At 38.7% G+C, this 27,904-nt stretch overlaps 1 protein-coding gene across 1 annotated transcript in view; it reads right to left on the reverse strand.

Annotated features, from left to right (window-relative positions):
* Positions 1-27,904, reverse strand: part of mnat1 (MNAT1 component of CDK activating kinase) — a 170,478-nt gene that overhangs the window by 51,844 nt on the left and 90,730 nt on the right. The window contains exon 7 of the mRNA XM_043697252.2: positions 20,492-20,613. Within this exon, the coding sequence (XP_043553187.2) occupies positions 20,492-20,613 (122 nt within the window). The remainder of the gene's footprint in view (positions 1-20,491; positions 20,614-27,904) is intronic.

Here is a 27,904-nt window from a genome sequence, read left to right on the forward strand (position 1 = left end):
ACTGAATTCAAATTTCACCACTGGCCATTGTGGGATTCAAACTCATGTCCTCACAGCACTAGTCTGGGCCTCTGAAGTGTGAGTCCAGTAACATTATCACATGATAAAGCTGGTTGTTACCTATATACAATTTACTTCCTAATTTTGCAATGCTATTGGTAACCAAGGGGCATAGATAAGGTAATTGGCATCAAAAACATAAAATAGGTGAGGGGAAAATCTACACATACACATCATGCAAATGTCTAATTCTTCTAGAAACAGGAGAACTTGGTACATGTAGATATTGTTACAGAGGAAGCACAGGGTCAAAATCATCTCTTCCTGTTGCTCTCATATCATTTAATATTCCCAAATTAGTGTCTAGGATTGTAAAAGATGGTGCTCAGAGAGTAGGTAATGAAATAATGATGAAAGGATAGGTAACAGGAGGTAACAGATTTAAATTATTTTGCAAATGAATTAGAAATCAAAAGAGCAAGAAGAAAATTTTTATCTTGCACTCATCAGAACAAATACAAGAATGCCAAAAAGGAAAATTATGCAGCCAATTAATATGATTGGGTATGCTTGAAAAAAATGATGGAAACAGATTCAATTGTAACTTTCAAATGAAAATTGAATACATATCTGAAAGGAAACATTTTGCAGGGGGAGACAATGGCCTAGTGGCATTATCACTAGATTGTTAATCCAGAGACCCACATAACATTCTGGGGAGCTAGGTTCAAAACCTACCATGGCAGATGATGTAATTTAAATTCAACAAAAAAAAACCTGCAATAAACTGTCTAATGATGACCAAGCAACCATTGTTGACTGTCAGGAAAATCCCATCTGGTTAACTAATGTCCTCTAGGGAAGGAAACTACCATCTTTACTTGGTCTGGCTTACATGTGACTCCAGACACACAGCAATGTCATTGACTCTTAACTGCCCTCTGGGCAATTTGGCTACAAGACATAGGAGCATAAATTAGACCATTCAGCCCATCAAGTCTGCTCTGCCATTCAAGTTTCTCAACCCCATTCTCCCGCTTTCTCCCCTCAACCCCTGATCCGCTTGATACTCAAGGACCTATCTATCACAGTCTTAAATATACTCAATGACCTGACCTCCACAGCCTTCTGTGGCAATGAATTCCATAGATTCACCACTCTCTGGCTGAAGAAGTTTCTCCATATATCCGTTCTAAAAGTCTTCCCTTTATGGTATGCCTCAGGGATCAGTGTTGGGACCACAATTATTTACAATTTATATAGGTGATTTGGAGTTGGGGACCACATGTACGGTGTCAAAATTTGCTGATGACACTAAGATGAGTGGCAGAGCAGAGTGTGCACAGGAGTATGAAACTTTGCAGAGGAACATAGATGTATTAAGTGAGTGGGCAAAGTTCTAGCAGATGGAATACAATGTTAGTAAATGTGAAGTCATACATTTTGGTAGGAATAATAGCAAAATAGATTACTACTTGATTGGTAAAAGGTTGCAGCATGCTGCTATGCAGAGGGACCTGGGTGTCCTTGTGCATGAATCACAGAAGGTTGGTCTGTAGGTACAACAAGTAATTAAGAAGGCAAATGGAATTTTGTCCTTCTTTGCTAAAGGGGTTGAATTTAAAAGCAGAAAGGTAATATTACAGCTGTACAAGGTGCTCGTGAGGTCACACCTGTAGTACTGTGTGCAGATTTGATCTCCTTACTTAAGAAAGGATGTACTGGTACTGGAGGGGGTGCAGAGGAGGTTCACTAGGTTGATTCTAGAGTTGAGAGGTTGGCTTATGAGGAGAGGCTGAGTAGGTTGGGATTATATTCATTGGAATTCAGAAGAATGAAGAGGGACCTTATAGAAACATATAAAATTATGACGGGAATCGATAAAATAGAAATAGATAGGATGTTTTCACTGGTGGGTGAGACTAGGACAAGAGGGCATGGCCTCAAGATTAGAGGATACAGGTTTAGAACTGAACTGAGAAGGAACGTCTTCACCCAGAGGTTTATTAATCTATGGAATTCCTTGCCCAGGGAAGTAATTGACGCTACTTTAGTAACCACTTTTAAAGCTAAGGTACATACTTTCTTGAAAAATAAAGAAATTAAGGGATAAGGATTAAATGCGGGTAAGTGAAGCTGAGTCCGTGAAGAGATTTTCCATGATCTTATTGAGTGACGGAGCAGGCTCTAAGGGCCGGATGACCTACTCCTGCTCCTAGTTCTTATGTTCTTTACTCTAAGGCTATGCCCTCAAGTCTTAGTCTCGCTCTCCAATGGAAATATCTTCCCAAAATCTACTTTGTCTAGGCCATTCAGTATTCTGCATGTTTCAATTAGATACCGTTCCCCCCCCCCCCCACCTCATCCTTCTAAACTCTATCGAGTATAAACCCAGAGTCCTCAAACATTCGTGATATTAAATTTTTAATTTCTGGGACCATTCTCGTGAACCTCCTCTGAACATGCTCCAGGGCTAGTAATCCTTCCTGAGATATTGGGCCCAAAATTGTGCACAATGAAGGATAGACGACAAATGCTGCCTAGCCAGCGAAACCCTTATCCCGTCAATGAATAAAGAAAAAAAAAGTGCACGGCAGGAAAATTGAGCTAATTTCATTGCTTGTTCAAAAAGCTATCACAGGAATGATGGACTAAATTAACTCTCTCTGCACCAGTAAAATGTGATCATTTGTACGTAGAACGGACAGTGCAGAAATAGGACATACAGTCCATCTGGTCCATACCAACATTTATGTTCCACGCCAGTACAATTATATAATTATAAAATATATAACTTTCCATAAGGACATGAAAGATACATCCATTTAGCAAGAACAGATATCGTATTGTTGCAAATTAAATGTTATTTTGCAGTAGTCTAAAAAGTGGGCAAATAAATGAGCTACGAAGTCCCACCATGGGCAACAGATCCAAAGACAGTGCAAGTTTATATAGGCAGAATCTAAAAGAGGTTTTGCAGCGCATAGGGAAAGATCAGGGGAAATTGAACTACGTGGACAGTTCTGGTTCAGGCAGACTGATCTCATCATAAATGATTGTACAGGAATTTATTATAGAAAGTAGTCATAAAAGATAGAAATATAAGAAGAAATGAAGTTTTGTGAACAAGCTGATCAAGCTATCGTGACATTGCACCTTAGCATACATGAATGATAAGTGGACTTCTTTCTGAGGAAAGATTACACAAACTAGGGTTGTATTCCCTAGAATTTAGAATATTAAAGGGAATTGATAAAAAGTTTAAGATATTGAGAGAAACAGATACAATAAGGCAAGTGAAACAATTTCCACTGATGTAGAAGTCAGTGCCTAAAAGTTAGAGGCACAATTTTCAAGAATGAAGTTAAGTAACATTCTATACAGTGAGTAGTTCAAGTTCACAAATAACTGCAATTTTTGCAAGATCAAATGTTAAAATTAAAGCTGAACTGATGGATTTTAATAGATCTATTTGGTAAATGGTCTTCTACTGTTCCTATGTTCAATGAAGGTGGCTTGGTTGGTAGAACTCATCCACCTCAGAATGTAAATACAAGGCTGACATTACAGTGCATTACTACATTGCCATAGGTGTCACATTTCAGATGAATTTAACTGAGACCCACATCTGATCTCTAATGTGAAATTAAAAAGTTCGACATGCACTATTTCAAACAGTAGGGGAATTATGCTTGATATCATGTCTGTTTAGCCTTCATTCAACATTCATTCATTGTCACAATACAGTTTGTAGGATTTTGATGTGTTCAAATCTGCTGTCTGGTTTTCCACATTACAACAGAGTTAAATGGCTTCAAGACACATCGAGATGTCTGATGGTCATGCAAACAGCTGTATAAACGTAATATTTTCTTTCTGTGACCAATATTTATTGCCATTCTGAGGAGGATAACCTGGGCAAATCCACATAGAAAATGTCAAAGCACAAGTCCTTTGCACAGAACCTCAGATTATAGTTCTATTTTAAGAAACCAAAGTATTTTATACCGCTTTGTGGTCCCAAGAAAGCCCTATACAGTATTATTCTTTTTTATAGAACTTTTGTGCACCCAGTACTTGTTTTCTAGGCTTTCTAAGCCTGGTGTTTGAACATGCAAAGTTTAGGTCCCAGATATTATTAGAAATAGCCTCTTATATACCATAGTGTACTGCTGGGAACAGCATATCTGCATGTTAACATTTTTATCTACCCTCTCTTTTACTTTTAATACCTTGAAGACTTCAATCAGGTCACCCTTCAACTTTCTAAATTCTAGAGAAAACAGGTCTAGTTTTCTCTAGAATTTCCTTATAACTTGACAGAAGTCCAGATATCATTTTTGCAAACCCACTGTACTCCACGGAGAAAGGAGGACTGAAGATGTTGGAGAGTCAGAGTTAAAAAGCTGGAAAAGCACAGCAAGTCAGGCAGCATCGGAGGAGCAGGAGAGTTGATGTTTTGGGCATAAGCCCATCATCAACGAGGGGTGCAGGGGAGGAAGGAAGATAGCTGGGAAGGCAATAGGTAGGTGAAGGTGGGGGATGGTGATTGTGATAGGTCGGTGGGGAGGGTTCAGCAGATAGGTAGGAAGGAAGATGGGTAAGTAGGACAGGTCAAGAGGGTGGTGTTGAGTTGGAGGGTTGGATCTGGGATGAGGTGGGGGAGGGGAGGTTTGGAAACTAGTGAAGTCAATGTTGACGCCATGCGGTTGAGGTGTCCCAAGGCAGGAGATATGGGGTTCTTTCTCCAGTCACTGGGTGGCTTGGATTTGGCAGTGGAGGTAGCCCAGGACTTGCATACCCTTGATGGAGTAGGAGGGGAGAGTTCAAATGGTTGGCCACAGGGCAGTGGAGTTGTTTAGTGTGTGCGTTCCAGAGATATTTCCTGAAACGCTCTGTGAGTTGGCATCCTGTCTCTCCAATGTAGAGGCGACCACATCGAGAGCAACAGACAGAGTAGATGAGATGGGTGGATGTGGAGGAAAATCTCTGCCAGATGTGAAAAGATCCTTTGGGGCCTTCAATAGGGGTGATGGGGGAGGTGTGGGCACAAGGCCAATATAACCTTCCAAAGATATGGTGCCCAAATCTGCTCACAGTTCTCCAGGTGGGGTCTAACCACAGTTTTGCACAGCTGTAGCCTACTCTGTATCCTTGTAATCCTGTCCTCTACATAAATAGGTCAACATTCCATTAGCCTCCTTGATTATTTTCTGTACTGGTCTGTAGCATTTCAAAGACCTTTGCACCTGAACCCCCAAGTCTCTTTGGACATCCACTGTATTTAACCTCATACCATCTATGAAATACTCTGATCTATCCATTTTTGGTCTAAAATAGATAACTTCATGCTTATTTACATTGAAATCCATCGAGAATTTTGCTCATTCAATTAGTCTATCAATATCCCTTTATAATTTCATGCTATCATCTACAATGTCTTTTCTTTGTACCATCAGAAAATTTGGATATGTGACTTTCTATGCTATATACAAGTCATTAATAAATAATGTAAATAATTGAGGGCCTAACACAGATAATTGTTGAACACCACTGGAAGCAATCTGCCAATTCGAATATCTACCCATTATCCCTACTTTCTCCTCGTACCAGTCAACCAGTCTTCCAGCCTTGTCAGTAATGTATCCTCAAAGCTGTGGTCTTTCACCTTAGTTAACAGTCCCTAATGTGGGACTTCATCAAATGTCTTCTCTAAGTCCAAATGAACTACATCTATAGAGATTCCCCTGCCCATTACCTTAATCACATTTTCAAAGAATTCAGTGAGGTTTATCATGACCTCCCTGTCATAAATCCATGCTGGTTTGCTCTGATTAACAGAAAATTTAAGATTTTTTTTTAAAAACTCCATCCTAGATTATAAACTCCAACAAATTCCCCACCAGAGTTAGGCTACCTGGTCTGTAATTCCACAGTTTTCCTCTTCCACCCTTCTTAAATTTTCCAATACAGAGGGACAACTCTTGTACTCAGGAATATCTGAAAGATTATAGTTAGGGCATATACAATGTGCTCCCCTACTTCTTTAACATCCTTAGATGGAAACCATCAGACTTGGGAGCCTGCTGCTCTTTACTTCCATTAATTTCCTCATTACTAATGCTTTACTTACATTCATTTAATTCAGTCCTTGTCCCCGACCCACTATTAATTTCCTCGGGGCTTCCAGAAAGCTATCCTCCTTTCTTACTGTAAGTACTGAAGTAATTATTCAGCATAACTGTCATTGGCAATACCTCCACTTTCAGTTTTCAGTACATCATCGGCATTGCTGCTGACAATAGCTTTCCCTTTATGTAACTGCAAAATTTCTTATTGATTTTGATTTCCCTGCAAGTTTCCTTTCAAAATCCCTTTTAGTTATTACAAGATAATTTGCTTGTCTTTGTATCTGTCCCATTCAGCAGGATCTGTTCTGTTTTTACTTTTTTGTAAGCCATTTGGTTTAGTTTTATGCTGTCTCTTTTATGTTTAGTTGTGCATGGCTGTTTCTTTTTCTGTGAAGCAGAGCTTTTTGCTCTCAGGGGCATACGCTGGTTCTTTTGCAGGTTTAATGTTTCTTTAAACATCCTGCACAGTTTTTCAGTTATTTCAGATGTTAGCAGATTACCCAGTTTACTGTGGATACTGTCACACCTTACTAAAGACAACTTTACATAAATCTATAATTATATTTGTGATTTTCACTTTCAAATGCAACAGTGAATAAATGCTATGATCACTATTCAATAAATGCTCACATATAATTAGATTAATAATTAAACTCAGCTCATTATTCAACCCAATATTGCTTGCCACCTTGTTGCATCCAGGACATATTAACTGTTTTAAACTATTCTGGAAATGTTGCAGAAATCTACTACCTTTCTGACAGTTGCATGCCTGTCCTTTCAAATCTATGATAAAGTTAAAACTCTCCATTGATACTACTCTGCCTTTATACACACTTGCCTAATTTCTGTAATTATATGATCTAACACTTCAGCGCTGCTACCAGGGAGTCTATCTACAACACCTTTTACAGTTTTAGATCCATTACTCTTTTTCAGTTCTACTCATAAGGTCACCGCTGGATGCTTTCCCCTCACTATACCACCACTGACATGATTTTGTTGTTAATCACTGAGACTACTCAACCCTTCTGCCATTTTCCCTTCCCATCCTGTAAATCGTATAACTTGGTATATTTAGTCCCCAGTCCTGACCATCCTCAGCTGTGCCTCACTAACAGGTACTATATCATAATTATGAAAGTGAGTTTATGCCTGCAGCTCATTTAATTTATTACTTAAACTACATGCATTTGTATACAGAACTCTTACTTGGGCCAAACAATCTAGCCTGTCCCTCAGTAGTGATGCTTTATTCACCTGTTTATTATTTCAATCTTCTGATTTCTTCAATATACTTCTTACAGTTTTGCCATTATCTGTCATACCTGAAATAGGTTTCTTGACTGTTTCTGTCCACTCTGTCCATTTATTTGTTTTTGCAACTGTACTGACTTCCCAGCCAGTTGAAGGCCTTCTGCAGGTTTAGCAGCTGGGAAGAGCTGGAAGCCCTGCCCATGTGAAATGTTAGCAAGTCAGATGTTGGCAGCTCTTTTGCTCCACAATGCCACTAGAGATGCTAGTGGCTCTATTAGAATGACAACCACTGATTGTCATTCAATATCCTATTGCAAACAAGACAAAAACATTTGATGACAGGAAGGGTTTTGCAGGGTAGATGCTAGACGGAAATTGTGCCAGGGCATTAGCAGCAAGGCCAAGGAAGTGGTACTCAGTGGCCACTTCCCTCAACTCTCTGCCCCATGGTAGGTCCCTTGATAAAGTAAGAAGTGCCTTTGAGTAGCCTCCTCCAACTCAGGAATCTTCAAGGAACCCATTAAGATTCAGGTCCAACCCAACTGAGTTACTTCTAATGGTATTTGGAAACAATTGTTAACATAAGGGGATCACTGGGTAGCAGGGCAAGAGGGCAGTCGATGGGTCTTCCCGCCACTAACCCATCAAGTTAAATACTATCCTTATGCTAAACTTGTAACAGCAGAGAGTGTAAAATTCCAACCAAAAAATCAGTTCAAATTTTTAAATTCAATCATATCAAATACAACCACAAAGCACTATATATTTTAATGTACTACATACTGTATGCAATTCCCAAAGTATGCATATCCATTGCCTCTAGGCTTTTATGAAACTGTCAGAAGTAAATAGCCAATACTGCAACGAGTAACTCACCTCCTAACTCCCCAAAGCCTGCCCACCGTCTATAAGGCATAACTCAGGAGTGTGATGAATATTTCCCACTGGCCTGGATGTGTGCAGCTCCAGCAACACTCAAGAAGCTTGACAGTATCCAGGACAAAACTGAGGTCCAAGTTCTGATCCCTGAAGTACCCCACTAGTCACTGGCTGTCACTTGGAAAATGACCCGTTTCTTCCTACTCTTTATTCCTGACCTGAATGAAATCAGTTCTGTCATAGCACATGATAACATAAGCAAGCTCACACTAATAAAACACATTAATGTAAGTTTTCAGGAGTGTCTGCATAATTTTTAACAAACCTATAAGCTAGTGCTCAATGTAAGTATCAAAAACCTCAGCAGCTTAAAAAAGATGTAAGGGTTTATTTAAAATCTGGTTCAATCATTACCATTTTTACCAAGAAAAATTAATCTTTCATGAGAAAGTTCTGATTTATATATTATGGTAAGGAGAATACTGAAATCCACAAAATTAAAAACAGTTTTTAGTCATTCCTGTATACACTGGCAAACTGTTAGACATAAAAATCAGTCTGTTAAAATGGAACGCTTGTTACTCACTGAGCAGACAACATAAAAGGTCTCTATTGCCATGCAGGAAATAACTAAGGCCCCACAGAGTAAATTTGAGAATTTTCAGGTGCTGATTTATGGCTAGTATGTTAAAGACTACTGCACTTTTATTAGTGAGTTTGCTACACCACCAAACTGAAACAAAAATTGAACTACTCATTGGGACAAAGTGTACACAAAGTTTCTCTTTTAGTTGCACAAAACTACACCTGCAATTCTTACTAACTTCTGCATCTCACTGAAAAAACACCTAATGATTATATATGATAATAGCTAAGGTGCTAAAGACTAATGAAGTCCAGCATGAAAAACACAATGTTAACTCTGAGGAAAAATTTCATCTGCACACCTGCTGCTCTGTCACTCTGTACAGGAAACCATTTCAGCTCCACATCATAAAGTGGCATAACTCTACTTATTAAAGCATTAATCATGTTCTGCTATATCCTGACCAACTGCCAAAATTTACTGTTACATCACAAAAGAAATCTATTAAGCAAAACTCGATTTTAACATTTTACAGAAACTTACTCAAAGTTCAGTTGTATTGTCTACTCTATACATCTATTTTCTGTACTAGTCATTCATTTAAAATGAAAGGATTAACAATGCACTGCTTTAAATGGCATTTTACAGTATAATTGATAATTTGGAAATCTTGGATTTGCTTAGTCGCTTCACAAAACTCATGCCAACCAAGAACAAAATTAGTACTAAATTTTGTAGCACAGAAAATTACTTATATTAGTTACGTTTTACTTAATGAACAACTATAATTTTAAACGGTATAAACTTGTCAGCACACACAGCCGATGGCAAAGTTTTTTTATACGAAATACTTTCTTTCGCAGAACATCTCAAAATAATTAGTGTTCGTATCCTATATGCAGAACCAAAGTAATAATACATTTGTTAAAAAGTTGAATTGTAAAAATTGTAAACCAAAAACAGATAGGACAAATAAAGTAAACTATAAGGCAGCAAAATTCTGAAATATTTCATTCTAGAAGTGGTTATACCAGCCAGTAGCAAGTTTCCTTACAATTCCCATCTCAAGTGCACCTTGAGATTTTTAGTGACTATTTTCCCCTTGACAGACATCAACCACTATGTGAAGGAACTGGACAGAAAAAATGATGGAGAGGATTGCCCACAATAGATAAAGAAACAGACAGTAACAAAAAGCAGGTTTAAGAAGAGATAAGTAGAAGATGCTAGAGGGATAAAAGAGAAAACACATAATCAGCAAAAAGATAAAACTGATGAGAGCAACCATATTCTCTGATTTACCATGTTTAATGCCATTGGTGATGAATGGTAAAAAGAATGACAACTGAGTTAAAAGGAACTCTTAAGTTGCTAAATTCAGAAGGCAGTAACATTTAAGATGTGGCCAACGGAGTTTCTAAACCAACTAGCTTCAGATGATGAAAGTTATTGTGGACGTTTCAGTCACTGATCATCTGGTTAAAATTACTTGATTCTCATGAGATCAGGAGTTGTTGTTGCCTGGTAACCTGATATGATTCTGCTTTCACTATGAAGACAGCCATGAGATGTGAAGATGCACAGTTGACTATAAAATGCTCTGAAACTGCTACAATGATTATCACAACTGTAAGTTTTTTTTTGTAAGTGATCTAGGAAGCACAACATGTTCACCGTTTGGTTTTTAAAGACAAGGCCAGATACAAACAATTAGGTTAGTTAAACTTCAACAGATATAATAATATTGACTTTATTCAACCAATCTTTGTTTTTTCATATTTGTACAAAATAATGAAGACATTATATCTCCCTAAATCGGTGGATCATCATGATTCATTTAAAAAATTACTAATCACTATTCTGCATTCTAAACTTCTCAATCTCGTAAATGCAGTGTTCTCAAAGACGCTAACATATTGGAGAGAATACCAAGAATTCCAAGAGGATGATTTCTCAGATTCTAAATCTGAAAAGTTGATTTAATTGAATAAGTACACTGAGAGTATTTCCATTGAAGTACTGATAGGAGCACATGCTACTATAATAGTTAATACTTATCCATGGCCTTTGACAGAAATATATTGCTCAAACCCTTTTCAAATAAGTACAAAGAAAAGGAATGGTAATCTAGGAAGAAGTGATCAAGTTGAGTCATAGAGATGTACCGCATGGAAACAGACCCTTCTGTCCAACCTGTCCATGCCAAAAGCTGAGAACTTAAGGCAGGGAAGTCTAAGGCAGCTAAGTATTATGATGCCAATAGTGGGGTATCATGAAATTAATGTAACAGGCCAGAATCAGAGAGTTGATTATTCAGGAAAGGTTGCATGGCTGGAAAAGACTATTAAGCACAGATGGTTCAAAGCAACGAAGAGAAGTGCTGATGAAAAGCATTTTAAGAGCTTCAGTAAGCAAACAGGGCATGGGCAAATGGTAAATCAACAAATGGAAATTTATGTAATCAAGATGTCATGGCAAACGTTTCAGCATGCTGGAGTTTAGAGGTGTGTCAGAATGGGAAACCAGCAAGAAAGAGATGTACAATCTGGAGGGTATCAATATACGATAGTCACCAAAACACCCAATGAAGAATGCAGATCAAACCTCTTTTCCTAAAGAGCAGCAAGTGTGTGGAATTCTCCACCAGAATGTGACTTGTACAAATACATTTAAGGGAAAGCTAGACAAGCATATAACAGGGAAAGGAATAATTTATTATGATGGTAGCATTAAATGAGGAAAAATGAGACAAGGCTCAAAAGGAATATATTTGTTGGTACAGATTAACTGTGTCAAATTGCCTATTTCTGTACCATATTTCCAATGTAATCCTATGTCCTGAACAAGATTATATTGCAAGGGAATAACAGTAATGTGAAATTAAGCAATTTCTCCATCTACACCAGTTGTCATATTCTCATGAGCATTTTGAAGAGACTAAACAATATCGGTATGCTGTGTATAGTGATGATAAAAGGCTGTTTGAAAACTTGTACAGTTCAAACACTTAATTTCTATAGTTATGTGTTTTTAAAATTAGGTTAACATGATGCAAGCCTAAGTTATTGCCTCAATTGCGTATTGGAGGACTTTTTCTGTCATCGCCTGCATTATAGGGTGGCACAATTGCGTTGATGTAAATTTATACTGTGAAATCTTGATAAACCTTTTGAGGAGGAGGAATACCGTGATGTTGCGCATTGTGAACTGAGCATTCTATTAAAATGATACATGTTCTATCTTTCATCCAGTACCTAACATAGTAGCACTTCCTGTCAGGCCTGGATGGACTATAAATGCATTCCTTGTCAGTGATGCCCACTTCCCACAAATAACAAAGAAAATTCCCTCTATCCTAGATATTGATCATCAATGAAGGGTTGTGAGCAGGTTTTCTGACAATCGTACTGGTAGCAAAAACCAAAGATCAAAATAATGAAAAATATTGGATAACATACTCCGATAGAAATAAATCTGAACTATTCAAAGAGAACCCTGCTAAACATATTGCAGCTTAACTTTAGGTAATATATTCTTTTAGCAGCAACTATCCATTCTTTACCATTAAAGGGAGGTTTAATTTATTTTTCATTTATGAAGTCCGCAAACAATGAATACCATATGAATTACAAGGCAGCTGGGTCACAATTTCAATGAGTTTGTTACAGAAATAGACTATCTACTGGTTTCACAATGCTTAATCACTAGGATCATCCAACAAACATATTGCCAGTTTCTCCTCTTTTTTTAAAAAAAGCTTAGCCATAAAGAAAGAGAAGATTACTTCTGGTTTCATGATAAATGAAGAAATTCAATTAAAAAACCATTCATGGAAAATTTCAGGATACAAGAGAACCAAAGTAGGAACAGGGGCCATGAAGTAAACATGTCAGAATAATCAAAAGGACTAATATTTTAAAGGTTTATCAGTAAAGGAGAATTGTAGAAAGTAAGTTAGGACCACTGGCAATGGATAATTGTTAATTAGTAAATAATCAGAAAAATGATTATGGCACTTAAGTACTTGTCATCAGTCATCACCAAAAGAAGGGCACAAGAGAAGAGAAAAAGGAAAATTAAAAATATGATAAACAAAGATAAAGTATATAGTTTGCAAGCAAAGATTCTGAGGAAGATGAGGAAGAGAACTGCAGAGACACCAGAAAAATATTTAAGGATTGCCTTCATTGCCATTAAGCATTTGAGTTGGAATATCATTTTGTGGTTGTACAGGACATTGGTGAGACCACTTTTGGAGTACTGGATACAGTTCTGATTACCCTGCTATAGGAAGGATATTATTAAACTGGAGAGAGTTCAGAAAAGATTTACCAAACTGTTGCTGGGACTGGAGGGCTTGAGTTATAAGGATAGGGTGGATAGGCCAGGACATTTTTCACTGGAGCGCAAGAGGTTGAGGGGTGACATTACACAGGTTTATAAAATCATGAGTAGCATGGATAAGGTGCATAGCAAAGGTCTTTCCCTCGGATAAGGGAGTTAAAACTAGGGGGCATATTTTTAAGGTGGGAGGAGAAAGATTTAAAAGGGACCTGAGGGACAACTTTTTCACACAGAGCATAATTTACATGTGGAATAACCCGCCAGAGAAAGTGGTAGATGCAAATACAGTTACAACGTTTAAAAGACATTTGGATAGGTGCATATTAGAAAAGATTTAGAGGGATATGGGCCAAATGCAGGCAAGTGGGGCTTGTTTAGTATGGGAAACTTGATCAGCATGGACAAGTTGGATCAAAGCTTCTGTTTCTAAGTTGTAAGACTATGAGTTTATGATTGCATTATGGCAAACCAGAGCATGACCAATTTCTGCTAATTTAAAAAAAATGGAGATAGATCATTCAGGTAATTAAAGGGAATTAGCTTAACGCTAATGATAACAAATATATGAGAGAGGATGATTGAGAATGATGCCTGCTCTGATGAAAAGTAAACAAAGACTTTCAGTAAACAGAGCTCTTTTCATTTGAACAATGCAGACTATAAGAAGGCACAACAAGTTATGAAAGAACACAGGAACATATCGCTCAAAATCAAACATACTTTTCAACATCACATAACATTTTTATTTGTAAAATTGAACCTCAACTATTAAAGCAGTGTGAGCATAGTTGCAAAATAACATTGGGAAGATAGCATGATTTTTTGAGAGGACACAGGGATATTCACCAGAATTATTCTAGAAATAGGGAGAGTCAGTATATGAAGAGTAATTAGAGAAGTTAAAGGGAAGAGTTAAAATTGATGAGGGCTTTATTAGAGTGGAGTAAACAATGTCAGTATCAAAAAATATATCAGATATCACATTGGCTTTCAGCTCTTAGCTCTGACATTACTTCTGGGATTAAAACAGAAAGGACCTAAAACATAATAATTCCCCTCAGTTTGTTTGAGGTGGGCTGTCGACTGACAAAACAACGTGTTAGACAGCAATGCACTAGTGATTCAATAGTAGATCTCCGGGAATATCACGTATCAACATAAACATGCAATGGTGCAGCACCTGCACAAGATGCTTTAAAGTGCTCTATGATGAAGAAATACATACATGGATTCAAGAAAGAACAAAAGAAAATATAAGGGAAGAGAATATAAGGGTAGAGCATTGCTTGAGAGACAGGCAATAAGGAGATTTTTAAAAGTAGGGAGACGAAGTGAAAGGAGCCAGAGAAGCAATTTTAGAGGACTGGAAAGTGATAGCTGAAAAAGCAAACAATTTTCAAACAAAGCAGCAAGAATGAAAATAAACTTCACATTGGATGAACAAATAATAATGTGGAATGGAAATCAGAAGATCATTTTTCTAGTTTGAGATTTCCAGATAATTTGGAAATGTGGATACAAGTTTTAAGATCAACAGTTTCTGGTCACAGGAAATAAATAGAGCTTAAAGATGATTGGTGGATCAGGAGCGTTGAAACTAATGCAAGCAAGGACAAAAACAATGCATTTTGGATTAGAGTCATAGGGATGTACAGCATGGAAACAGACCCTTCGGTCCAAGTCGTCCATGTGAACCAGATATCCCAACCCACCTGCCAGCACCCGGCCCATATCCCTCCAAACCCTTCCTATTCATATACCCATCCAAATGCCTCTTAAATGTTGCAATTGTACCAGCCTGCACCACATCCTCTGGCAGCTCATTCCATACACATACCACCCTCTGCGTGAAAAGGTTGCCCCATAGATCTCTTTTATATCTTTCCCCTCTCACCCTAAACCTATGCCCTCTAGTTCTGGACTCCTCGACCCCAGGGAAAAGACTTTGTCTATTTATCCTATCCATGCCCCTCATAATTTTGTAAACCTCTATAAGGTCACCCCTCAGCCTCCGATGCTCCAGGAAAACAGCCCCAGCCTGTTCAGCCTCTCCCTGTAGCTCAGATCCTCCAACCCTGGCAACATCCTTGTAAATCTTTTCTGAACCCTTTCTAGTTTCACAACATCTTTCCGATAGGAAGGAGACCAGAATTGCACGCAATATTCCAACAGTGGCCTAACCATTGTCCTGTACAGCCGCAACATGACCTCCCAACTCCTGTACTCAATACTCTGACCAATAAAGGAAAGCATATCCTTTAAAGGAAAGGGGCACAGTGGCACAGTGGTTAGCACTGCTGCCTCACAGCACCAGAGACCCGGGTTCAATTCCCGACTCAGGCGACTGACTGTGTGGAGTTTGCACGTTCTCCCCGTGTCTGCGTGGGTTTCCTCCGGGTGCTCCGGTTTCCTCCCACAGTCCAAAGATGTGCAGGTCAGGTAAATTGGCCATGCTAAATTGCCCGTAGTGTTAGGTTAGGGGTATGGATGGGTTGCGCTTTGGCGGGTCGGTGTGGACTTGTTGGGCCGAAGGGCCTGTTTCCACACTGTAATGTAATCTAATGTAATCTAAATAAAAAAAAAATATCCTATCTACCTGCAAATCCACTTTCAAGGAGCTATGAACCTGCACTCCAAGGTCTCTTTGTTCAGCAACACTCCCTAGGACCTTACCATTAAGTGTATAAGTCCTGCTAAGATTTGCTTTCCCAAAATGTAGCACCTCGCATTTATCTGAATTAAACTCCATCTGCAACTTCTCAGCCCATTGGCCCATCTGGTCCAGATCCTGTTGTGATCTGAGGTAACCCTCTTCGCTGTCCACTACACCTCCAATTTTGGTGTCATCTGCAAACTTACTAACTGTAACTCTTATGCTCGCATCCAAATCATTTATGTAAATGACAAAAAGTAGAGGACCCAGCACCAATCCTTGTGGCACTCCACTGGTCACAGACCTCCAGTCTGAAAAACAACCCTCCAACACCACCTTCTGTCTTCTACCTTTGAGCCAGTTCTGTATCCAAATGGCTAGTTCTCCCTGTATCCCATGAGATCTAACCTTGCTAATCAGTCTCCCATGGGGAACCTTGTCGAACACCTTACTGAAGTCCATATAGATCACATCTACTGCTCTGCCCTCATTAATCTTCTTTGTTATTTCTTCAAAAAACTCAATCAAGTTTATGAGACATGATTTCCCACGCACAAAGCCATGTTGACTATCCCGAATCAGTCCTTGCCTTTTCAAATACATGTACACCCTGTCCCTCAGGATTCCCTCCAACAACTTGTCCACCACCGAGGTCAGGCTCACCGGTCTATAGTTCCCTGGCTTGTCTTTACCGCCATTCTTAAACAGTGGCACCACGCTTGCCAACCTCCAGTCTCCCGGCACCTCACCTGTGACTAAGGAAAATACAAATATCTCAGCAAGAGGCCCAGCAATCACTTCTCTAGCTTCCCACAGAGTTCTAGGGTACACCTGATCAGGTCCTAGGGATTTATCCACCTTTAACCGTTTCAAGACACCCAGCACTTCCTCTTCTGTAATCTGGACATTTTGCAAGATCTCACCATCTATTTCCCTACAGTCTATATCTTCCATATCCTCTTCCACAGTAAATACTGATGCAAAATATTCATTTAGTATCTCCCCCATTTTCTGTGGCTCCACACAAAGGCTGCGTTGCTGATCTTTGAGGGGCCCTATTTTCTCCCTAGTTACCCTTTTGTCCTTAATATATTTGTAAAAACCCTTTGGATTCTCCTTAATTTTATTTGCCAAAGCTATCTCATGTCCCCGTTTTGCCCTCCTGATTTCCCTCTTAAGGATACTCCTACTTTCTTTATACTCTTCTTAGGATTCATCCTGATCTATCCTGTCTATACTTGACATATGCTTCCTTCTTTTTCTTAACCAAACCCTCAATTTCTTTAGTCATCCAGCATTCCCTATACCTACCAGCCTTCCCTTTCACCCTGACAGGAATATACTTTCTCTGGATTCTTGTTATCTCATTTCTGAAGGGTTCTCATTTTCCAACCGTCCCTTTACCTGCGAACATCTGCCTTCAATCAGCTTTCGAAAGTTCTTGCCTAATACCGTCAAAATTGGCCTTTCTCCAATTCAGAACTTCAACTTTTAGATCTATTAGTTGAAACTTAAGAGATAAATGCAGGAAAGACAAATAGGAAAACATTAGAGAAGTTAGGTCTTGTTTAAGCAGGCTCATTATGGTAGTGTGGTACTACCATTTCTAAGCTTCATTTTCAGAATTAGACTCTGTTGCAACACATGTCAAGTACTGCTTTGTTCCTGGAGTAAACCTGGCACCACAGGCAGGAATTCATGATCTGGAGCATCACCAATAATTCCTATTTATAGTCTGCAACACAAGGCTGGCTTCATTACCTCTGGGACACCCGGACCAACCAACCCAACCACCCTGTGGCACAACACTTCAACCAACCCTCCCACTCCACCAAGGATATGCAGGTCTTTGGACTCTTCCACCGCCAGACCACAACAACACGACGGTTGGAGGAAGAGCGCCTCATCTTCCGCCTGGGAACCCTCCAACCACAAGGGATGAACTCGGATTTCACCAGTTTCCTTATTTCCCCTCCCTCCACCTTGTCTCAGTCAAATCCCTCAAACTCAGCACCGCCCTCCTAACCTACAATCTTCTTCCTGACCTCTCCGCCCCCACCCCACTCTAACCTATCACCCTCACCTTGACTTCTTTCCACCTATCACATTTCCAACGCCTCTCCCCCAAGTCCCTCCTCCCTACCTTTTATCTTAGCCTGCTGAACACACTTTCCTCATTCCTGATGAAGGGCTTATGCCCGAAACGTCGATTCTCCTGTTCCTTGGATGCTGCCTGACCTGCTCTGCTTTACCAGCAACACATTTTCCGCTCTGATTTTCAGCATCTGCAGACCTCACTTTCTCCCCTTCATTACTGTAGTGGCAAAGTGCAGAGCTGTAATAGTTTCCTGGTGTTTTGGAACAAACTTGTTGGTCCTTTATCTCAAGCTTACTGGTCTGTCATGATCGGAGGCAAAAAGTGCATATACAGTGTGTATATTAGCCAATACTACTGAATTTGAGTTTGAGGATACTTGACACATGTAAAGATATTTCATGAAATGAAATTAGTGTTTCTATTAAGACTCAGGTAAAGAAATGAAAACTTAATTCAGTTTAGTTCATTTTTAACATCTATCCTAAATTGGCTTCAACAATAAAATGAAACCATTGTGCAGGAAGTCAATTCATTAACTGTTACTTTCAAGGCTTGCCCCTTTTCTTTTCTACCTCCTTCATGAGACAGTGCAGTTAAATCCTGTGACTGACACATTTCATTAACTTGGATACTCTCTGCGCCAGTAGGGGGAACATTGCACAGAATCAAAGATCTCATCCTGGAAAGGGAGAACCAAGATACTAATTTGACTTTCTACACTTGTGTTGCAATTCCTGTCATCTGATAATAAGCAATCTTGCTGATGCCTGTTCATAACCTACACTTCACTGCTAACACAAAGAAAAATATTTGGAGACACCTGCAAAGGAGAAACTGAGATTCAGAAAGAGCTTTGATTTTAAATTTGGAAAAGTGAGGGAACTGATTTGCTCCCAAGAGTAACATTGATTCACATTGAGTGTCTCAGAAATTAATTTGTATGCTGTCTTGGAGAACACAGACAATTTCACTTGAGTCAAAATCAGGAGGCAGAATCCGATATACAAAACTTGCTGACGTCAGTGTGGCACCAGGTTATATTACAATCTTATTTCAAAACATTGGATTGGCAGGGTTTTCATGAAATACTCTAAAAATCATTTGGGTTGGTATTTCGTGGTCGTGGACAAGAGAACATACTTGTATCCTTATGAAAAAGCATTTAAAAGTTTTGTGGATTGCAGAGAGTGGGTAGGGAAAAGAGGAAGGAGGTCCTCTACAAAAAAGGGCTTCAGAAAAAAATGCATTCCTGCCACTGTCAATTTTGCTTTCAGTTGCCTTGATTCTAAACTCTTGAATTGTCCCATTGAACCTCTGTCTTCTTTGAAGATTCTCCTTAAAATCAACTCCTATGATCAAACTTTTTGGTCATATATCCTGATAACTCTTTTTGTGATTTGTTCTTTCAATATATATGCACAATTAGTCTGGTAAGTATTTGATCATTTTACTGTGTTAAATGATTAATATAAATGCAAATGATTGTTGTTCTTGGAGAGAAAAATGTGTTTAGGTAAATTAAAATGATGGAATAGATTTAATTGACTTGCCTAGATGATTATGGATCAATCATTTTTGTTAAAATTCCTTTTAAAATTCAAAACTCTTTCTAGCTAGTTCTGAAAGGAAGTTTAAAATTAGCCAGAATACATAATGTTTTTTAAAAAATCATTTTCTAATATAACATCCTAGAAATGTATGCATTGGATACAGGACAATATTGGATACAGAATATTTTGAAGTATTTGCTGTTCACAACTATTGTCAAGCTAATTTGCTATATGGTTTTATCAAAGTTTACAAGTTTACCCTTGACATGAAAACTGAGTACAGACCAATAAGGTATGACAAAGTTTAAATATGGATGAAGCAAAAAAGTTGCAAATGATGATTAATTAATGTTATTTTAAAACATTTGTCAAACTTTACTTTGTCTTTTTCCTCACCAATCTGTAATCTAATATTATCTAAAGGTTCACATGGTGTTGTGTTATGTCTGACAACTCGTATGCAGTATATCTTTTGGAGACTTGCTTATGATATCGTCATTATTTCATAACATGTGACCTGAAAGTATAAAGGTCGCAATGTCCATCTTGATTGGGGGCACTTGAAGCATGACATACTGGTGAAGCGAGCTATTGTTTGTAACTGAATAGCTTAATATTAACCCAGATCTTGAAGTGCCTCTGACTGTAAGCTACTGAATTTTTCAGTACTACATTAGCCATATCCAGATTTTATGTTATGAAAACTAACATAAGAATTGCTGTATCAGATACAAATACCCGGTGGGAAGCAAATGCCCAAACAACTAGGTGTCAGATCATATGGTGCCTGCAATTTGTCACTGAAGAATTGAGGTCAAAAGTCAGAACACAGAATTGGAACAGCATAACACAGGATTTCTAAGGATAATCTTCAAAAAAGAATCTTAAAAATGGGCTAAACAGATAGGTTAAATAAAAATGTTTAGTGGGCTTCTTTTATTTAAGCAAGAACTGGACAAACAACCACCAAGAGGGCATAAACTAATTACTTACCCTTGTTTTCCAAGCAACTCACACTCTGGCACTCTCGGTCCATAAGTCTCTATTTGCAAAGGCTGGTAGACATACAGTGTTTCTTCTATCCTTGGCATTGGCTGTAAAGATATCTGTTGACCCTGTTTATAAGGCAATGTAAGTTAAAAATATTAGTTTTGAATGCATAAAAGGAAAGTGAATATCAGTGTTGAGTAGAAATATCTATATAGCTCCTACATCAATAGTCAGTACTGTTACAGGTTACTTCATGAAAGTCTAGTAAACAAAGTCCTTACAATTAATTAGAATCATGGAATCCCCACACAATGGTCAAAGTCCATTCAACCCATTGAGTCTGCACAGACCCTCCAAACAGAATCCCATCCAGACTCAGACTCCTACTCTATTCCCATAAACCTGCATAGAGCATGGCCAATCCACTTTACCTGCACATCTTTGGACTGAGAGAGGAAACCTGAACACCTGGCAGAAGCCAATGCAGACATGGGGAGAACATGCAAACTCCACACAATCATCCAAAGCTGGAATTGAACCCAGCTCCCTAGTGCTGAGAAACAACAGTGCTAACTACTGAATAACCGTGCCACTCCATTAATTTTCTTAACCAAAACCAGAGGTTACAGCTGAGAAGGACATGGTATCTTCTGTACCTGTTTGGTAACTTGCTCTTCAACTGGACCCAACTATTCTAATTCCAAAATAAAAGCAAAAAAAATACCCAGGGTATTTGATATAAAGATAAAATACTGGAGAAACTCAGTGTTATAGCAGTATCTGCAGAATGAGAAATGTTAACTCTATTTCTTTCTCAGTAGATGCTGCCAGATCTGTGGAGTTTCTCCAACAGTTTTACTTTAACCCCATCTTGATTACTTTCCATTTAAATTATAACTTATCAACTACTTTATAATTTAACTTCATCATAATATAGTTTTTAAATAATATCAAAAGTCATTTGTGCAACAAACATTCCAGGCTGCAACAGCCTGCACTAAAAACGTCCTTTTAAGTTTCCACTTTGCTTTTTGAATGACAATGTGCACTCTTCTTAGCAATTCTTCAAAAAAAATATAAACAATCTTACATTATTTCAATACATTTTCAGACAGGGTGTGCTATCGATAAATTAATTTCAAGACATAAATATGGAAATGTGCATTTTGATAGAAAGAATAAGGAGGCATTATTTGGATAAATAGTATCTGAATAGGGTAGAGAAGCAAAGGAAGAAGACTTACAAACTCACAAATCACTAACGCATGTCACAATGCAAGTTAATAAGGTCAATTAAAAACACAAACAAAGCACTGGGATTTCCTGCTCCCTTTCTGTCCCAAAAGGGGTAAAATTGAAAAGCACAAAGTTATGTTAAACTTCTTTAGGGTCTTGGTTATGCCATATTTGGAATGCTTTGTACAGCTGTGGTTTTCATATAATAAAAATGAAAAAAAAAGGCACAATGCAGATTCACAAGTATGATACTAGAACATGGAGATAATAAAATAGTTTGACAAGCGAGATGAAAATTAAACATTTCCTCTTTTAGCGGTGCCCAAACCTATATCACAAATATAAGACATTTGCTAATAAATCCAATGATGAATTCAGAAGAAACATCTTAACGCTAAGGGAGGTAAGAATGTTACTCACCCTGTTACAAGAAACAGTGAGCCAACTAGCATAAAAGGATTTAATGTTATGTTCCAATTAAGGTACATTAATATTTAACAAGAAATGAAAAACACCTCATTTTATGCAATCTAATTATGCCATAAGATTCCACGTTTTTAAGCAAAAACAATCTTTATTATATATAAAAGAACTGTACACAGCAATAGGATAAATTATTACTATTTATGCAATTTATGATGGTTTAACTGCTACTGTCTTGAGTGGAAGCTCTGAAACTATCACCTTCAAAATCCAGACAAGTATCAAGCAAGGCTGTGTGATAGCCCCCATGCTATTTATAATCTACTTGACAGTAGCTATGCATCTATCAAACTTCAACCGCTGTATGGTATATGCAATAAATATAGCACCGTATGGAAAATTTTAACCTTAGTTACCTCTGTGCCAAAACTAAACTGAACACCACAGACACATAAGATCAACAAAATGCAGATGACTGCAATGTTGCTGCCCATTCTGCACCAGATTTGCAAACCACTGTCAATCTATCCATTTCTAATGCAAAAAAACTCAACCTGTTCTTGAATGCTGCTAAAACATAACTCATAGCAACCTAGAGATGTTCAAATATTCCATTCTCCAAATATGTTGAGCAATTGATCAGGGACCTCAAAGTGAAGGAGCCATTAGGAGGTAGTGACCATAATACAATAAGCTTCAATCTGCAATTTGAAAGGGAGAGGGTACAATCGGTAGTGACAATATTTCAGTTGAACAAAGGGGACTATGGAGCGATAAGGGAAGAGCTGGCCAAAGTTCAATGGTGCAATACCTTAGCAGGGATGACAGTGGAGGAACAATGGCAGATATTTCTGGGTATAATGCAGAAGATGCAGGATCAGTTCATTCCAAAAAGGAAGAAAGATCCTACAAGAAGGCAGGGGTGGCCGTGGCTGACGAGGGAAGTTCAGAAACATATAAAGTCAAAAGAGAAAAAGTATAACATAGCAAAGATGAGTGGGAAAACAGAGGACTGGGAAGCTTTTAAAGAACAACAGAGGATTACTTAGAAGGAAATATGCAGAGAAAAAATGAGGTACGAAGGTAAACTGGTCAAAAATATAAGGGAGGATAGTAAAAGCTTTTTAAGGTATGTGAAAGGGAAAAAAATGGTTAAGACTAAAATTGGGGCCTTGAAGAAGAAACAGGGGAATATATTACGGGGAACAAAGAAATGGCAGAAGAGTTAAATTGGTACTTCAGATCTGTGTTCACTGGGGAAGACACAAGCAATTTGCCAGAGGTAACAGTGGCTGGAGGACCTGGACAGAAGGGAATTTATATTTGCCAAGAATTGGTGTTAGAGAGACTGTTAGGTCTGAAGGCTGATAAGTCCCCGGGGCCTGATGGTCTACATCCTGGGGTACTGAAGGAGGTGGCTCTAGAAATCGTGGATGCGTTGGTGATTATTTTCCAGAGTTCGATAGATTCAGGATCAGTTCCTGCGGATTGGAGGGTGGCTAATGTTGTACCACTTTTTAAGAAAGGAGCGAGAGAAAAAGCAGGAAACTATAGACCAGTTAGTCTGACCTCAGTGGTGGGAGAGATGCTGGAGTCAATTATAAAGGAAGAAATTACGACACATCTGGATAGCAGTAACAGGATAGGTCAGAGTCAGCATGGATTTATGAAGGAGAAATCATGCTTGACTAATCTTCTGGAATTTTTTAGTGAGCAAAATTAGGGCACATGGTAGTGGGGGCAAAGTACTGACTTGAATTAAAAATTGGTTAGCTGACAGGAAACAAAGAGTAGTGATAAACGGCTCCCTTGCGGAATGGCAGGCGGTGACCAGTGGGGTACCGCGGCTTTTTACAATATATATTAATGATATAGAAGATGGTATTAATAGTAACATTAGCAAATTTGCTGATGATACAAAGCTGGGTGGCAGGGTGAAATGTGAGGAGGATGTGAGGAGATTACAGGGTGACCTGGACAGGTTAGGTGAGTGGTCAGATGCATGGCAGATGCAGTTTAATGTGGATAAATGTATGGTTATCCACTTTGGTGGTAAGAACAGGAAGGTAGATTACTACCTAAATGGAGTCAAGTTCGGTAAAGGGGCAGTACAAAGAGATCTGGGTGTTCTTGTACATCAGTCAATGAAGGCAAGCATGCAGGTACAGCAGGTAGTGAAGAAAGCTAATAGCATGCTGGCCTTCATAACAAGGGGGATTGAGTATAAAAGCAAAGAGGTTCTTATGCAGCTGTATAGTGCCCTGGTGAGACCGCACCTGGAATATTGTGTGCAGTTCTGGTCTCCAAATTTGAGGAAAGACATTCTGGCTATTGAGGGAGTGCAACGTAGGTTCACGAGGTCAATTTCTGGAATGGCGGGACTATCTTATGTTAAAAGATTGGAGCGACTGGGCTTGCATACCCTTGAGTTTAGAAGACTGAGAGGGGATCTGATTGAGTCGTATAAGATTATTAAAGGATTGGACACTCTGGAGGCAGGAAACATATTTCCGCTGATAGGTGAGTCCCGAATCAGAGGACACAGTTTAAAAATAAAGGGTAGGCCATTTAGGACAGAGATGAGGAGAAATCTCTTCACCCAGAGAGTGGTGGGTGTGTGGAATGCTCTGCCCAAGAAGGCAGTGGAGGCCCAGTCTCTGGATTCGTTTAAGAAAGAGTTGGATAGAGCTCTCAAGAATAATGGAATCAAGGGTTATGGAGATAAGACAGGAACAGGATACTGATTGAGGATGATCAGCCGTGATCATAATGAATGGTGGTACAGGCTCAAAGAGCAGAATGGCCTACTCCTGCACCTATTGTCTATTGTCTATAATTCCCATACCTTGACAGCCAAGTCCAACAACAGGCTACCATTGATGAGCAGATCCAATAGTATATTAGCTGTTAAAAATCACACAACACCAGGTTATAGTCCAACAGGTTTAATTGGAAGCACACTAGCTTTCGGAGCGACGCTCCTTCATCAGGTGATGAAGGAGCATCGCTCCGAAAGCTAGTGTACTTCAAATTAAACCTGTTGGACTATAACCTGGTGTTGTGTGATTTTTAACTTTGTACACCCCAGTCCAACACCGGCATCTCCGAATCATATATTAGCTGTGTTAGCAAAATATGGCAAGGAAATGTTTGACAACAAATACCTCCAGAGATCAGCAAAAGCAAATGTCATTACAACATTGCTATACTGCAGTGAGATCTGCACTGCATATCAGCAGTGATATGATAGAGAAACTTCATCAGCAATGCTACTGCTGTACCCTCCAGATTCAATGGGAGGACTATAAAACAAACACATATGTCCTTGTTAAAACACAACCATTCAGGTACAGCTCCTGCAAGACAAACTACAATGGAGTGGACACCATGTCCAGACAGCTTAGAAGTGTCTCCCCTACCAGGTTCTGAATTCTCAGTTCTCAAATAATTAACATATCAGGGAAAGTCAAAGGAAACACAACATAGATACTATGAAGCTCTACATAAAGTATGGCAGCATTGACACTAATGGCTGTGAAGCACGTATTATTACTTGCTCAAAATAATGTCAACTTATCCAAATGCCTCAATGATGTGACAAAGGAGGAAAGAAAAGGAAGCAATCCTACACTTTTGGACCCATTACTTCATAGGATGTCATGCCCGATAAGCTTAAAGATCTTCAGGTCAAGCATCAGCCTGTTCAGCGACATGAAGACACAAAGCAGAAACTCTCAATCTCAAGAAATTATCCTTGAAATTGAGGATCAGCCAATGGTGCTATTACGTCCTCAATTTTGCTACTTAGTTTCTCCAAACATTAGTTTCAAAAGATAGATCAATCTTAAAATGATTTACTTCTGCATGGGACATCATAAATATGCCTCCTCTGGAGACTATTTAATTCTCCTCAACTTTTTATTCTCAGGAGATCAAACTAATTTACTACCTCTGGGCTGGGGTGATTTATTAGTTTCTTGTTCTGGCTGTCTTCTCAATAGTTCGAAATTAATTTAAGGTAATTGCTTTCTTTTGCCACAACAGCACTTCCTCCACTAGCTTCAAACTTGGTCATCCTCCAGAGTCTGATCCCCCACAAAATTCAAATTAAGATTAAGTCTCACCTGCATTATACATGATGAATGGAAAAATGAGTTTATTCCTCAGCTGACAGCTCAGGTCTAGCTAACTAACATCAGCTATCTCCCAGTAACCTGAAGACCACACAAAGTAAAAACTGCACCTTATTCATCCTACGAGCACCCGGATAAACTGAAACAAGAGAACCTCCCTAAACTTCTTCCATATTCATGCCAATGTAGCATATTATTCAAACAAACTTTGAGGTTATTTATTTATCTCCATTTATAATTTCTTCTTTTATTTGAAGTAAATGGATTTTGCAAACTTTCAGGGTTAACTGAATTCTCTTAAACTAATTTAGCTCTAACTCCCAAAACAACACGTCTCTCTGGACTGCTTTTCTTGCAAGGATTACAGACATCACATCTCCATTTCTTTAGCTGAGTACAACCAACTGCTATTTTGTAAACTTACTTTCCAGCTGTGAACTCTTAAGGTGACATGGTCCCAACACTGCAAGCGTAACAGATTTCAAGTTTGTTTTACTTCTATTTATTCCATTTTATACTGCTGAACTTGAATTCCAAATATCGAAATTATTTCCTACAACACATGAACCAGATGATCTCAAAAAAGGGGAATATGAGAGGAAAGAAATAGAAGTATAGCGGATATGGTTAAATTAAGTAGGAAGGAGATTCTCATGGAACTCAAATGCACCGTAGATTGTTGGGCTGCCCATTTTATTATTTAGTTTTCATACTTGTATTAAATCCATTGAAACCTTCCAGTCGAATAAAAACATTTATCTTCATTTACTATAACTCCCAGTAATACCATCATTATAATACCAATGTATTCAAGGTGCATTTGAGTCCAAAGAATTTGAAATACCTCTCAGGTCCTATTTAAGTCAATGCAAGCAACAATTATAACTCATGTTTGTTCAATAAATATTAAAAAAACTGGGGAAATCAATTTAGAAAGGCACAGATAATTAAGTCAGTTGGTTTTATCCAGTAACAATAATGTCCTGCAATGTTTTTAACATGCAGGTGGCTGCTTTTTTTTGATACAATACATTACGGAACAGGAACAGGCCCTTCAGCCCACCAAGCCCATGCCAATTCGTAATCCTTAGTTAGAATAGAATTCCTACAGAATTCCTACAGTGTGAAAACAGGCCCTTCAGCCCAACAAGTCCTCACTGACCTTCCAAAGAGTAACCTACCCAGACCCATTCCCCTATCCTACTACTTTACATTTTACCCTTGACTAATGCACCTAACCTACACATCCCTGAACACTATGGGTAATTTAGCATGGCCAATTTACCTAACCTGCACATCTATGGATTGTGGGAGGAAATCGCAGCACCCGTAGGAATCCCACGCAGACATGGGGAGAACGTGCAAACTCCACAAAGACAGTCGCCCGAGGCTGGAATCAAACATGGGTCCCTGGCGCTGTGAGGCAGCAGTCCTAACCATTGAGCCACCATGCCGCCCCATTTAGACTTACTGTAACATAAGAAAATGGTTTGCACTGTGATGATAACTCTGTAAGCATCACCTGCTGTGGCTCAAGATTCCCACTATGGCAGAATAGTCTCTGCTTCATTTATTGCAGAGGAAGATAGCAGAACGAGACACTGCCCGTTTCAGTGATCTATGT

Source organism: Chiloscyllium plagiosum, unplaced genomic scaffold, assembly GCF_037043375.1.
Source record: "Chiloscyllium plagiosum isolate Xiang-an unplaced genomic scaffold, Cpla_swu_hap1 HiC_scaffold_8, whole genome shotgun sequence".
Lineage (NCBI taxonomy): Eukaryota > Metazoa > Chordata > Chondrichthyes > Orectolobiformes > Hemiscylliidae > Chiloscyllium > Chiloscyllium plagiosum.